The sequence below is a fragment of the Merops nubicus genome, unplaced genomic scaffold (genome assembly GCF_000691845.1).
Source record: "Merops nubicus isolate BGI_N331 unplaced genomic scaffold, ASM69184v1 scaffold22904, whole genome shotgun sequence".
NCBI classification, from domain to species: Eukaryota; Metazoa; Chordata; class Aves; order Coraciiformes; family Meropidae; genus Merops; species Merops nubicus.
The window spans coordinates 1,431-17,183 of NW_008605219.1; the positions used below are offsets into that span (position 1 = coordinate 1,431).

Below are 15,753 nucleotides of genomic sequence, written 5' to 3' on the forward strand. Positions count from 1 at the left end.
TTGTTTTTATCAGTTGTGCTGCTTTGAGAATATTGGGTTTGAAGAGACTGGCATCTTTTGACTGTCTCTCCTTGTGATCTGTTTCCAAGTTTAGAGCTTCTTCTGCAGGAATGGTAACCTTGGTGGTTGCAACTGCCTCAACATTATCTGTCTTTTTAAAGAAGGACAGTAAGTGAAACTGAACAAGCATTAAGCTGTGAGACCTATTTATTCATGGTTTTAATCTGTGATTCTATAATGGATCACCTATCAAGCAATCTCAAAGAAAATACCTTTAATGAAAATGAAATTTTATTAAAAACATGACCATTGCTATATTTTACTTTTTTAAAAAAATCCCAAATGACAAACCCAAGACCTCATACCTTGCATTCTTTCCAGAGGTTTACTTTTTTTACCATTAGAGCTGCATAACAGTACATGATGTGAAAGGAATGATAAAAAAAGAGAGGATCTAGCCTAATATTATAGAAGACTCCTGAAGCTGAATTTTGCTGCATTCAACTCTGTTAGATATCTCCTAATATTACAGCTATTTCACCCCCACCCTCCCATCTCCCCCAGAAAACTGGAGCCAGTATCTTTTATCTTGCTTATCCAGATTTGCTTCAGACCTTAGTCTTTAATAACAATTTACTGAAATCCCTAATTTGGTAAATAGGGAGATGTCTAAGAAGACAAGCTTCTGCTAGAAGTCTTTTGTTTATAATGGCTGGATGGTGCTAGTGTGACCTAATGGCTAAATAAGAGGGTTATTGTTAGTTTTGGCTTTCTAGTTGCCAGAAAGAAGTCTTTCACTCTTCTTTTGCTTGATTTTGTGTCATATATAGGTGGGATTGACTTCATGATAAGGTTTTGCTGTGACACACCCAAGAGAATTAAGTAACATAGCAGATAGTACTGTTCAGATTAATGCTACAAAACTCTGTCTTAATAGTTCTGTTGCACCAGTTGTTGTCATGTGAGGTTCTGATGTTTATATGCTTCACTGTTAAACTCGAATAAATATTCTAATAATATTTTGGGGACTTGATGTAATTTTTGTAAATGCATTTGCAGGAATGAAGTGGAAGTCAACTGGATTCTGTGGTGTGATACTGGGCCAAAATGATGTTCAGGTTTGTGATGAATGGAAGTCATGGCAGCGTCTAACATGGGAGGGGAAGACATGAGTGGACAATGTGGCGTGACTCATTCAGACTGCAGATCTTCTGCCTGCTTATGGCAGTACTGGCTGTCGTGGTGCTGGTCCATAATTTTTTCCAGTTAGAGGTGAGTGGAGCCCGTTTCTTCTCCAAGTACGGCTTGAGCAACTTAATTCTGCTTTGAGTTGTGAGGTTCGAATTGTGACTCTGACAGCATTTTGCTACAACTTGCCATGACGGAAAGTTCAGACTGGAAGGGATGTCTGGAGGCATTTAGTCCAACACCCTTCTCAAAGGGCTAACCAGATTTGGCTTGGATTTTGCAGGGCATTGTTGAGTTTCTGACGGTCTCCAAGGACAGTTAGATTTCCCAGCCTGCACGGGCAGCCTGTTGCAGTGCTGCGTGCCTCTCGGGGGGAAGTACGCTTCACTTCTGTGCAGGTGGAGGCTGCCTCTTGTCCTTTCAGTGTGTACTTCTGATGCACTTCCTCTGTAGTGAAAGACTGTGGTTAGATCTCTTCTTGGTCTCCTCTAGACTGAAAAAAAAAAAAGGTCTGATTCCCTTGTGTCTCCTTTCTGTCACATACTCTAGTCCCCTAACCATCTAAGGGGCTCTTAGTGGGTCTCTCCAGTTTCTCTGGTGCAAGATGTACAAAAACCAGACACGGTGTTCTAGGTATGGCTTCACCAAGGTCAAGCTGTGGGGAATTATCATTTTGCTTGATCAGCTGTTTATGCTCTTGTTAATGCATTGCCACAATGTGATGCTGTTGACTTGTGGTCTTTTTGCTGTCCATCACAATCTCTAGGTCTGTCTCTGCAGAGCTGTTGGCTCGCTATCTCCAGCCTGTGCTGATGCAGCAGCTTTTCTTTGCCTTTTCCTTTTTCCCTCTGCTGTGGCTGACTTGCAGATTTTTGCATTTTACTTACCACTTCAGTGCAGAGGTACTTTCAGTCCGCATTAGTCAGTAACCCCAGACTAAAGTCAAGACAAATAAAATCACCAAGCATCCCTTACAGGGAGCCGTGTAGGCTGACCCTGCCATTGGCTACCTGCCTGGCTAGACTACCCAGTGCAGCATTTGGTGGGTGAGCATAATGATGCTTAGCCTAATACCTCATTAAATTTGTGTCTTTTATGTGTGTTAGCCAATCAATAATTGTTTTGTGCTTTTAAGTTGTATGTATCCTGCTTGCAGAGTCAGGTTTTCCTCCTGGCTAGTGATGCACAAATGACATGGTCCCAAAAAGGGTCTGTAAAATTCTCTCTCACACCAGTAAAAATATAGCTGAATTGGAAGAGGTTCTAAGGGCAAAGAAGATGTTTGAGAGGTCTGAATTTTTAAGTGACACAGGAGCAGTAACTAAAGAATGAATGTTTACCTATTCAAGTGCTAGTGGAGATGTTAAATGCTGCAGAGGCTGGATTCAAAAGGAGGAGTGGCTTATTTGTGGATTGCAGCAAAGCTGCAGAAGTCCTTGCAGTAACACTGTGGCTGCTAAAGGCAAATATTCAAAAAGTCTGGATGAATTCACAGAAGAAAAATCCATTAGGGTATGCTAAATCTTAAAGATGGCAACCCTAGCGTTAAAGAAGTCTCTAAGCCATGAAGTACCAGAAACTGGATTAGTTTTCAGGACAAAGTATCACAACATATTTGGCCTATATTCTTTTCACACATAGCTGCTGTTGGAAGCTAATAAATATCAGAATACTGTATTTGATGGACCTTTGGTTGGAGTTAACATGGTAATTTTTGGGTAACATACGAGGTGGCTTTTTTTGTCTGTTTTTCTCTGTCCTATGATGTTGCATGAAGAACAGTGTTATTTTGAATCTTAGATTATTTACTTTCTTTTTTTTTAAAAGTTACATTTCTTGAAGAAAAGGGCTCTGGGAGAGGTTCAAGAGTGAAATGAAAAATGCAGTATGGGTGCTCAGTCTATGCTTTTTGTTGCTGCTATTCAAGATAAGTATTGACATGGCTTCATTGACCTTTACATAGCTGATATTCCAATTCCAAACTCAGTTAAGTATTATTTTTCCAGTAAATCTTTGATGTAACATGCAACTCTAACCCCTTTTGTTGTCTTGACTTTTCTGAATGGACCTGTGCTGGTATTTGTCTTGGGCATGTATTTCCAGGCAGTTTAGTCTAGGTATCTGTGCTGATTTTATTCATTCAGAGATCAAAGCCAGTAAAAGGCTTAGAAAGCTTTCACAGAATATCTGTAATCAAATCTGTTCAGGCTCTGGAAGGAGAGCCTGCAGTTGAAAATGTATTTGTAAATGCATCAGACATGCTGCTTGTCACCAAATCGTATAGTCTAGCTGGCTAAAACTAAACAGCAAAGGCAATTATCAGCTAACCTCCATCCAGTCTCCCTGCATTTTCTCTCTAGAATTTTGTATTTTGTGTTGGAATCTTCCCTCTTGAATTCTTAAACTACTAATGATACCCTCTTAACAGTCCTACACGTGTTGGAATGTTACTTTACTTACCTTGTGCTTAAAGAAAAAAAAAAAAAAAAATCAAGCTGTCCACAAAATATTTGGTAGCCTGCTTATTATTTAATTTACCTTTCCATGTAGAGTAACTCCTTCCTTGTTGTCCACAGCTGAGCACTGCATTGTAGTAGCAGAAGAAATGTTTGGGTTTTTTGTTTTTTTGCAAACACAGTCAGACAGATGAAATGTTCAACAATTTTCCATGAAGTATGGGGTTGTTGCCAAGGAGCAACATCATTCCTGCACTTTACAGGACAGTTTGGTATTTGTAACAATTGCCTTTAGAGTGACAGGACAATTTTGGGTTTGGTTGTGAGCATTCTTCTGTTTAGAAGTACTTGAAAAATGAGAGTGTAGGGGGAGAGAGTGAGGTTCTTGCAGGAACGAAGAAATGGTGTGTGGAATCACTGAAACTGAACAAAAGAACTGTAACAAAGTTGTTTGTGTGTGTTTTTTTTTTATTCTTGCTGCTAAATTGCAGGTGCCTACAAAAGATAACTGCATCTTAATCAGATTATTGCTGGAGCATTTGTCTATCAGGTGATGGCTTTTTAGGATTGGCTTTGACACTTAGAGTAACGTAGAAACCACTCAGTGCTGTGAGACAGTGAAGAGTGAACTAATCTCATGCCTTAGACAACAAATAAAGGTAAAGTACCTGGAGTGTAAAATTACTGAAAATAAGATTACTTACCTTTCAGTAATTGGTATTTGTTCAGTTTCAATTAGTGTCTGCTGCATAAATTAAAACTCTGTTAGGCAAACTGGAATTTCCCCACACCCTGCCTGTCACCTGAGAAACTCCTGTGATGTTTCCTGCTCTAATGTTAGTTAAATATGTAGGTTTACAGTAATTCTTAATGTGCTACACCAAGCTAAGAGCTACAGCTGGTGGAAGATATTTGGCTTTGAAATGGAGTTCCACCTTTTCAATAGCAATTGAAATACTCTACCTTTTTTATCAGCCACCGTCATTACAGTACCTTGTGACCTTTCTAGAATATCTTTGAGACCATGATTGCCTGGGTGGGGCTAGACGTTGACATCTAATTTTTGCTCAGGTGGCAGTGAGACAGCTAAAAACTGGGTAATTGAGCCAAAATATTCATTAGTTCCCCTGAAAATACAGCTTCCTTTTTTCTTTTTATGACAACTCTCATGCACCAGGAACAGCTTGTAGATTTTTTTTTTTGTGCTTAATTGATATGTAATCCATTCTGTCCTGCCTCTGTTACTTGGCAGACATCCATTAAATTACTTTTGGTCACATTTGGCTTCTTGTTAATTTCAGAATGTAGCAAATATAGTATCTAAAAAAACCTCCAAACAAAACCAAACACCCTCCCCTCAAATGATCAAGCAAAAAAGCCTCAAACAAATCCAACAAACAAAACCTCTTAGGAGTTGCACTCAAAGTCAAGAAACCTTGAATGGAGTATGTATGAAAATATACAAAGCAAGGCAAGTATTATTCAATGTGGAGACTATTAAGAACTCAATCTGTGTCATAAAGTAAAAGGGCTCTTGAAAAATCTTGAGAAACACTCTTTATCTGCCCTACTTAAAGAAGTTGTATTTTGGTTTGGCCACTAGCTAGAGTAGAGAGCCTACATGTCTTCATAGGCTCAGTATGACTTCTTAACATACAGGAGACAGAAGGATTTGGAAATGCCAGTGAAAGAGTGGGTAGGAAATGGAGTGGGAACAGACTAAGCTATTAGCCTGCCTCAGGGCAAGACGTGTAGCCACAGGGGTGGGACAACTTAAGCGCTTGTTTGGAAATGAGCCTGGAGAGCACTTAAAGGAAGATGGTTTGGAAAGCTTCTCTGTTCTAGTCAAGGATCTTTGGCGTCTGAACTGATGCTAGAGCTTTCCCTGCCATAACTGAGAAAGGGAATCTGTGTATTTTCTCCTGTAAATAGCATACATGGTGTAGTTTACTTTCACACGTAAGCTTATAATTCTGCAATAATATGTGATCCTTCTTGGGCATGGGAGAGGTCTGTAAAGATGAACAAGGATGTTAGAGAAAGAGAGAGGTCCTTCAGGATGTTGTAGAAGCACGGATTTTACCTTTATAGAATAAAAGATATAGAATCTCTTTATAGAGATTCCACCCCAGCCCCCCCTGAAGACTGACTGAGGAAATGTTTATGGTGTGATCTGTTCTGCTAAATGGCTGGTGACCTGGTGGTGCTGGAGTTGAAGTGATCATGCTTGTCTGGGACCTCAGCTGTGCACAAGTGAAGAGCTGTGGCCCTGTGCTTTGCTAAAAAGGCTGTGTAGGTGGACTGCCTTAGAGACATCAAACTATGTTCTCTGCTGTTTTCTGAATGTGAGCATCTCGTTTGCTTGGTATTCTCTGCACCATTTCCACTGAAGGATAGAGCAATGCCCTTGGAAAGACTTCAGAAGGGCTAGCTAGGCTATGAATGACATCTTCTACAACTTCAACTCTGAAGAAATTTGTGGAAGGTTAAAAATAGTGATAGGTCTGTTTTCAAGGCCTTCTTAGATGCCCTTTCAAATGAAGAGGGGAGATGGCTGTTTTTCTTCCATGTCCCCCTGCCCTGAAGTACCAACCATTGAAGAACCAACTGAAATACAGAAACTTTCTCTTGAGACCTTCCACTGAACACAAGAATTAACCAAACACCTATTTTCTGTCTATACTCCTCCTTAGTAAAATGCTTGAATATTTTTGCTGACTGAGGCATGGCTACCAGTTTGTTGGATGTATCAAAATAGTTAACTTTTTAAAATGTTTCCATGCAGTATTTTCTCTGTTATGTATATACATGAGCAAGTGAAAGGAAGAAGTTGTGAAGGTATCCATAACCCAAAACTAATTAAAGAATGCATGTAGGCAAGATTTGAAGTAGAACTGTGCCTGAAATCTACTGGTTTAGCAAAAGTAAGGTGCAGTGATAGGTTTTCATTTTTCCTGCTGTCATGGAAAACTGAAATAAACATGAGTTACCTAAGATGTCCTTCAGAGAGAATTTGTTAAATCCTGGGTGGATATGTAAAACAAAAGCAAAAGCTTCTATTGTGATAATAATATTTTGTGTAACTGTGGATACCTGCCAATTTACAACTTATAGTTAAAATGTAACAATTCACAGTTTCAAATTCCAGTTAATGTAGCTATCAGAGAAGATTCTGTGTATCCATCCTACCTCCTCGCATGCTCATTCTCTTAAGATGATCATGATCAAAACCAACTTCTTATGTAACAGCCTTCAAAAGCCTCTGTGTTTCTATTGCTTGTTTGGATTGACTTTCTTTTAAAATAGTATATTTTGTGTTTGTCAAATGACTTCAACATACTGGCAAGTTCAAATAAAGTGTAGTGGGGTGGAAACTGCTTAGTATGTACATGTACTCTAGGTGATATTTCAGTGGGCTAAGAAAGGTTTATAACAATAAATAAGGCTTTAATGTCAGTGCTGGGAATTCTAGTACGTCACTGAGCTGTTAATTACAGAGGAAGTAAATGGAAAACTCTAGGATATTAATAAGAATAATGATCTTTAAAAAGAAATTTTAAATAGTGTAATTTTTTTAGCAATCTTTCAGATCTAGACTAACATATTCTCTGATGCCATGTGAATGGCATGTTATATAATTTTAATCTTTTCTTAGAAAAACATTTTACTTCTCTATGAAATATGTGTACAGGTAAGTTGTAGTAGATATACCTGTTAAGTACTCATTAACTGCTGATTTTGTGCTTATATAAGGTGTAAATTTGGATTTGCTGATTAAGAAACTCACAGGTAGTTCTGTAGTCTTAGGCTGTTTTGTTTTTTAAATTTCCCTGATGCAAGCCTGTGAAATTGTGTGATGTCACAAAGATGATTTATTTGCATAAAAATAAAGTTTTGGACATTGATCTTCAGTCACAGCAGAATTCTCTGCTCTCAGTCTAGCATTGCTAGACTAGAATGCTCTTAGTCTAGACTTGTATTTAACTACTTAAGTTTTTGAACTCTTCTGTGGTTTAGGGGATGCTCTCCTTGTGTTTCACATGGCTGTAGAAGGTGGTGTATGTAGATTTTAAAATCTTAAAAATAATTTCTTTCCTACTTAGTCCTAGCTTGTTCTAGGCTATCTTACTTGCCCACCAGTTCATGAATTCATTGCCCTGAAGCATTCCTTCCTTCTACTTCTTTCAGTCTGTACATTGCAGTGAAAGCCACATTTCAGATAATTAGGTAGAAAGTAATGTGAGTGTGCCCAGATAAATGGCTGCAGCTGCTACATACAGCAGACTTCTGTAGACTGCATGTGGAGGGGATGCATCTGCTTCATCTGCAGTGCAGTGTCTCAAAGAAACCCTGGTTCCTTCTGTTACATTGGGCAGCAATTAGACCTCATTGTGCTCAAAGAGGGAAATGTTACTACAGTAAGAAAGTGAAACCTGAGTTACAGTTTACAAATGAATTGTACAAGTTTTTGTAACTTTTTTTTTTGCACATTGCTGGCATTTACAGAATACACTGGTAGCCAAAATACTGCCACAGAAACTTTTAGTCCTGATTTATATAAACCTCTTTGCCAGAGCAGTGTAACCACAGGTTGCCCACCTGTTTCTTTAGAAAGCCCATGGTCAAAGTGATAGATTTGTTTTCTAGTAAAGTTGCTTCATTTGGTGAGCTTTGAAGCTCTGTAAAGCAAATTCTGGTTCTTGGCATCGCTTTCTGACAAAGCATCTGTTACTCATAGCATTTCATTCAGTTGGACAGTTTCAGTTAGTCTTTTTCCTTCCCAGCACCTGGATGATGACACAGTTTCAGGATCAAATTGGATAACAGAAAACCATGTCCAGCATTCTTTATCACAGACAACCAAAACTACCAGGAAGCCTTACTGTGGGTATAAGCAGCAGACTTTGTCCAAAAGAGAGCAAGCAGAACAGGAGTCGTTGCTTGCTGCAATACAGTGGCCAAAGCCCCCTGATGGCAAAATTTCCTTTGAACAAAGCAGTGACCCTGCACACAGTGACTTTGTGATTGTGAAACCCAGCGGGCCCTTCAAGGTGGGCGATCAGTTGGAGGTGCTTGTTCGTATGAAGGATTTCCAAGGGAAACCCAAGGAGTATGGTGGGGACTATCTGCAGGCACGAATTCACTCTCCGCTGCTGAAAGCTGGAGCGACAGGAAGGATTGTAGATTGCCATAATGGCCTTTACAAAATCTTCTTTACCTTGCTTTGGCCAGGAGAGGTCAAAGTTTCTGTGTCACTTGTCCACCCGAGTGAAGCGATCCAAGTCCTCCTGCGTTTACGAGAAGAAAGGCCAGACAGAGTCTATTTCAAAAGCTCATTCAAGTCTGGGAGGTATTCGGAAACCACAGAGTGCAATATTTGCTTGCCTGGAGATCTCCCAGTCTGTAACTTCACAGATCTCTACACGGGAGAGCCATGGTTCTGCTATAAGCCTCGAAAGCTGTCCTGTGCCAGCCGAATCAGCCACGCCAAGGGTGGATATCAGAAAGGTCTTCTGACACAAGAGGAAAGCCTATTTTTTCAAAGGTATGTATGTTGTTGAATTTATATAGAATGAGTCGAGTAATAGTTTTGGCTTGCTTTGGTGTGGTTTTTGTTTTTCTTCAAGACCAGCTTCAAGTTATTGGTGAAATATGACAGATTGCCTTAGAGGAGGTGAGTATCTGCAGGAGCAGGTGTTTGATGTGAGTTATTGAATATTCCCTTCCTCCCCTCCATTCAGCTCTGCAAGAACACAGTAATCTTAAATGAAGAACTGGAGTGTTGTTGTCTCTGTAAGTTTTGATTTAACTCTGGTGCACCTACTATATTTCACAGGAGTGTGCTGTGAAAAATCTAGTGATGGTTTGGTGAGCTGTTTCTTTGGTTTTTTGTTTGCACACCTCCACTTGAGATATAAATAACAATGCTTTGAGATGCATTTTTGGCTTCAAGTCTGAACTACCCAAATGTCCTGGTTTTAGCTGGGATAGTTAATTTCTTTCCTAGTAGCTGGTACTATGCTGTATTTTGGATTTAAGATGCTAATAATGGTGACGTCCCACTGACGTTTTAGTTGTTGCTAAGCAGTGTTTATAATAAGTCAAGGACTTTCCTGTTTCTCATCCCACCCCAGCAGGGTGTAGGCTGGGGGGCACGGGAAGCTGGGAGGGGGGCACAGCCAGGACAGCTGACCCCAGCTGACCAAAGGGAGATTCCACACCACACAATGATGTCACCCTCAGCATCTAAACCCAGGGAGAGGTGGGTGGGTGCCACTGCCTGGGAGCTGGCTGGGCAGCGGTCAGCAGGTGGGGAGCAGTTGCGTTGTGCATCACTGGGTTGGTCTAGTCTATTATTACTATTTCCCAGTTCTCTCCCCCATTGCAGTGGCAGGGGAGGAGCAAGCAGCTGTGTGGTGTTCAGCTGCCTGCTGGGATAAACCATGACACTACAAAAAGCACAGGCTTTGGGTTTATTTTCACACAAAATACCAATTGCCTTTATCCTCAGCAGAAGTTGTCTTACGTGTAATGCAATGTTTTCCTTGTTGTTCAGTACAGCTTTCAAATCTTGGGAATAATTTTAAGTCAGTCATGAGAAAAACACCTAGTAGAACAAACTGCTAAGCAATTCCTGTGCAAGTGGAAATGATCTGTGCATATTATATAAAGTATCCCACTACTTTAGTTTCACAGTCATCTTGTTTTAAAGGCTGAATGCAGGAAAAAAACAAAACAAAAAAAATCTTAGTGCATTGATAAATGTATTGAACTGCTTCTTTATATACCCTAGGATGAAGTTGGGCAAAGTTAGCTCCTGTGTAGCGTGAAAATTGTAGGCTATTGCCTTGCTTTCCAAAAAAGGTGTCAAAGGAAAGCTTCAGCAGTATGTCCACTGTGGGCTTAAATTGGGCAAGACTTCTGAGCAGCAGCTCCAAATAGTTAGGAAAGCGTATGTGCATGTGTGTAACTGAAGACCAGAAATCAAAAGTAAGTATCAGCAGAATTATTTTTTGTCTGTTCCTTATCAAGTTTGTAGGTGGGTCTTTTGATTTTCTGTGCCTCTGGCAGTTCATCTGTAAAATATGGCTGATATTGATGGGTGATATTTCCAAATGGGAGTGGGATTTTTTTTTGCTTGTTTTTGTTTTTTTCAGCTCTAAGACTCTTGACTGAAATGACTTGTAGAAATTCCAAATAATTTATTTCTTTAGTGGAGAAGAACATTAGACAGAGGTACTCTTCAAAACAGCAACAAGACAGAGCAAGAGCTTAGTATTAAGCTCTGTGTCTGTCACAACTGTACAGTAGTGGTATGTGTCCAAGACAAAATGATCAGAACTCACTGATGTCCACAGACAAATGCCTCTGAGGTCTTTGAGAGATTAGGAGGATGAGCTTTGTTTCTGTATACAGCAAATTGCTGTCCTACTGGAAGACCCGAATGCTGGAGATGTCTGAAGCTGGTTGAACCCTGGCTGTACTTCTGTCTCCCCAGGGGCAGGACACACCCCCCCCAGCCTGGTGCAGAGCAGGAGCTGCAGGTGGGGTGGTGCTGGACAGGCGCGGGCTCTGCTGCGTGCGGCGGCGCAGGCCGTGCCGTTACCAGGGCTGAAAGTGGTTAACTACCTCAGCAGAGGTGTCTACTGTGGTAAGCACCTGCAGAGAGCTGGGAGCTGCTGCTGCAGCTGCAGCAAACCCATTTGGTGGTTTGTCTCCTGGCAGTGGTATACCTCCTACAGACTGGGAGCTTGCCATAGAATCACAGGATCTTAGAATGTCTTGGGTTGGAAGTGACTCCAGTGGCCATCCTGTCCAACCTCCCTGCAAGAAGCATGGACATCTCTAAATAACTCGAGATCTCTGTGGTAAATCACCAAAGCTTCTGCAGCCCTGATAGCTTTAGCTAGGCTTGTGCCAGTAAAAGTGTGCACAAGATTGGTGTCCTAGTGCTAAGCAATTTTGAATTCTGATTCAGAATACTCATAGTGGTCTCAAGGAGATTATTAATACAGAATGCTCTTAGCTATAGGAAACAGAATAAGAAGTAAAAAATTCTTAGTGTGAGTCCTGTGTATGTATTTGAAGCAGGTCAATAAAAATGAGATTAATAGTACCTTCAAATTTTACAATAAATTTTACCTTTGTCGTTTTTTTCAAGTGATGTGAATATCAAAAGGCCAATACTCTCCAGTGGACCTGATTCGGTGATTGTAAAGCCCAAGGCATTTACAGGTAAAGTGAACCTTTATAATATTGTTGTTTGTAATTCATAATTAATTTTATAGAAAGAACAACAAGCATGAGTTAATAATTGATTTGCTCTTTGTGAGGTAATGATTTGATTTTTTTTTTTTAATGAGATGGTAGGAGTCTTTAAAGGTAATGTTCCTGACCTGAGCAATAAAGTCTTCAGGGGAAACAGCCTACAGCATTTTTGATATTTAGTTTTGCTGTTCCCTAAAAAAAAATTGCTTCTATTAGGCCAGCAGTTCTTCCCCTTCTTTCTCCAGATCCTTTAAATACCATGGGGGTTTTTGTTGCTTTTTTTAAAATCTTCATTTCCTCGCAGGAACTGCTGCAGATTTGGAATTTGATTGTGTCACCCTTCATTCAGGAGTTACAGATGAATAAAGCCTGCCTGCATTTCCTGAGTATTAATGCAGGGTTAAAAAAGGGTTAACAGAAGTAGCACAGTGTTCATTGGGGAAATGCCTTCTAAGAAGAAGGGTCCCTGAATAAATGCACTTAATATGTTGGTATAATGATCGTGGATGTATTGATTGGTTAGGATTGATAGCAGCACACTTAAATTCATTATTCTGTTATTTTTGCACATACCTTTCTGTTTGGGGGTAAATGTAGACCAAGCTGAGTGTTAAAAAAGCTTTATTTTTCTGAAATGAAAACTTCTTTTATTTTTGTTCTTGCTTTGTAACTACTCAGATTTGAGCTTTTATTCTTTTCTATAAAATCCAAAAGTAATGGCTTTCTGAATTATGGAGCAAAACTTGTACAACACTATGCACAGATTTGAAATGCTGGTGTTAGGTTTAGTGTGAAGCACCAAAAAGTTGTTCTAGTACTGTCTTCATAAATAGGTGTGTAGTTGGAGAATAAATTTAGAAGACAAAAAAGGGAAACCTTTTCACATAGAAGGTTAAGAAATGAACAAACAGAAGTTGTGAATTCACATTATGAATTAGTCTTTAATTATATGACCATATGAAGGTTTTTTGTCTCTTGTCTTTGTAAGATTCCTGTTTTAGACATATTGGATCAGTCAACATTTAGTGTTTGGGATTTTTTTTTTATTGCCCATGTTGCCTGATTTAAAGAAGCATCCAAAGATAATTTTTTTCTAATGACTTTTTAGTACTTGTGATTATACTGTGTGATACAAATGTATTAGTGAAGTGTCCCTGTGAGCTCTAAGGAGGTCAACATCTTCTATGCAAGACACAGAGAAGATTATAGAGAAACAGTGAGACTGAAAAACCCAATTAGGAATGGATGTTTAAATGTTTATGGACAGATTTATTTTTTCATTTTTTTTTAACCATTATTTTGAGTGTTTAGAGTTTGGCTACACCTGTGTTGTCATGAATCATCTACCAGAGGATGCTTCTGGGCCCTGGAATTCCACTTCTTGTACTTTTACAGAGTTAAAGTGGTCCTGGCATGATTTTGGCCATATGTGCTTTCCTAAACAGCTACAAGTTAGGAGAGGCCAAGGGCTGTTGTTAACAGGTAGTCTCCACACCAAGGTGGGCAAAAGTGTTTAAAGAGCTGGTGTTTGTGCCAGGGAACAGCTCTGTGCTTCTCCAGTTTTTAGGTATTTGAACACACACGTGGGAAAGGAGAAGCCTGTAATGACCTCACAGGAGCTGGATGTACCAGTATAGCACTGAGTACTAAGAGAAACAGGGTAATATCTGACTGACATAACCATGACATTGCAGCTTCTCTTCCTGACATCTCTGACCCTTTCTTGCAACCTATTATCCAACTTCTGCAAGCTAAATTGGTGTCCTACAGAACAGGGCTTCCTTGGTGTAGTCTCATGTTTTCTTGGGGCCAGCTGTCCCAGGCAGTGAAAGGGGAAAGGGATAGATAGCAGAGAGAAAGTATGAAATCCATGGATTAGATACTTCCCTAGTTCATACAGTCAAAGGACACATTAAAATGCTTGGTCATACCTGTAATTCTGGCATTTCATAGTTCTGGAGTCCTCATGTTTCAGATGTGACTACTCTAGCACGTGTGATTGGAGCAGGAGCGTTGGGGGGTGTGTTATTTCATAGATTGACTTTTAATTTTGCTTTTTGTGTTGGGTGGTTGCAGGCTGTCCCCTTGGGTGTAGTGTGGTGTGCTGCTGGGGTGTGGCTGCCCCATCCTGCCCTGCTGCAAACAGAGTGGCCACAAGAGGGGAGCAGTGCTCTTCAGCTCACAGGGGTGGTGGCCTGGGGCTTATGGGGTCTGGCCCAGGCTGGAGGAAGATGATGCTCGGCTGATCTTTCTGCCTATACTTCTCTGTGCTTTTTGCAAGTGTCCATGACTGAGCACTTCTAAGAGTTAAAGATGTCAGATACTGGGTTTTTTTTAAATTTATTTTGTCATCAGGGTCACTAATTTAAACCATGTTAAACTATCATTGTTCAACCAACTCTGTCAGTAGTTGTGGGTTTTGCTGCAGAAACAGGGCATGGAATACTTGGCCTTGCAGAAGTGTGATGTCTTGAGCTTTCTATAATGTATGCAGTGCACCATACTCTTTAAATTAGAGAAGGCTTTCAAACATCACTGGCTAGGTGTCCGTGAAGGTTAAGGAGGCTGCTTTTCTTGTATATTTCAAATAATTTTTCTCTTCCAGATTCAAGCAGTATGGACAGAGCTGAAGATCCCACAGTTTCCCCTTCTGGTTATTACTATGAAGACCAGTGGAGGTCCAGAGCTCACTGGGTCCATCATTTTAACAAGTCAGATGATATAATCAAGTGCTTACAAGGGAAAGTAATCCACTTGTTTGGAGACTCTACAATAAGGCAGTGGTTTGAATATCTGACAGCATTTGTTCCAGGTTATCTATTTTTTTTTTTAAGTTTGGTTTTGTCCTTAGAGACCTTTGCAAAACTTTTCCCCACACCTTAAACACACAGTTGATCTTAGGGAATGACAATGACAAAACAGCAGAAGAGTAAAGACAAAACATCCTCACAAGTTCTGGCAGAAAGGCAGTTAGCCAAATATTTGAGCAGACAGTGGAAACATGTAGGCCTTAGAAAGGGTGCCACAAAGTATCTGCAAAGTAAAACACTTCACCAGTGAGGACCTCTGCTGTGGCTGTGAGTTAAGGTGGCCACCCTGGGGGCATGGCAGAAGTCAGTCAGGGTGCCTGCATAAGGCCTTTCAGCATCCCAATTGGATAAGTGACTTGGAGTGAAGCAGCAAATAACTTTTGTTACAAAAAAGGTCCCAAAACCAATCACCAGTATTTCTCTTATTTTAATTTAACAGAATTTCAGTAGCCAGTTAGATATTCTTCCTTCACCCGTTACCTTTAAAGGAGTTAAATTGTGTTGAAACACAAACTTTGAGATTCCTTAATGCCTGCAAGTTGAAGTCACCTTAAATTTAACAGTCCTGAAGTTGCCAGAAGGGTTCCCGTGAACACTGGATTCATAGGGCAGCAGTGACTGAAGGAATCTACTTGGAAATTTTTTTTTTTTACAAGAGAGAGTGAGGCAAATAGTTTGGGAAACTTGGAAAAGGCATTGACTGCCTTGTCAAGTTGAACGGTGCTGTCTTGCAGATTTCAACACCCATAAACTCCATTCTGAAATACCCAGCTAGCACATGTATGATGTCAATCTTCTGTTTCATTTTAGAGTTCTTAGAATTATCTTCAGGTTCTTAGAATTATCTCTAGATTTCCTTATCTACTGCTACTTTTGCCCTGTTGTCCTAGCACCTGCTTGGTAGTTTTAACCTCTTATGCTGCCTCTCAGTAACACATGCTCTTGGGTTTTCAGATCTGGTGGAATTTAACCTGGGGAGTCCTAAGAACGTGGGTCCTTTCATGTCTGTGGACCTGAAGCACAACATCCTG

The 15,753-nt window shown here is 40.1% G+C and overlaps 1 protein-coding gene across 1 annotated transcript in view; it reads left to right on the forward strand.

Moving 5' to 3' along the window:
• Positions 1-1,179: 1,179 nt before the first annotated feature.
• Positions 1,180-15,753, forward strand: part of LOC103771961 (NXPE family member 3-like) — a 15,071-nt gene continuing 497 nt past the window's right edge. The window contains 6 exon segments of the mRNA XM_008939282.1: positions 1,180-1,272; positions 8,429-9,189; positions 11,806-11,879; positions 14,518-14,724; positions 15,677-15,750; position 15,753. The exon segment at position 15,753 is cut by the window's right edge and continues 497 nt beyond it. Of these exon segments, the coding sequence (XP_008937530.1) occupies positions 1,180-1,272; positions 8,429-9,189; positions 11,806-11,879; positions 14,518-14,724; positions 15,677-15,750; position 15,753 (1,210 nt within the window).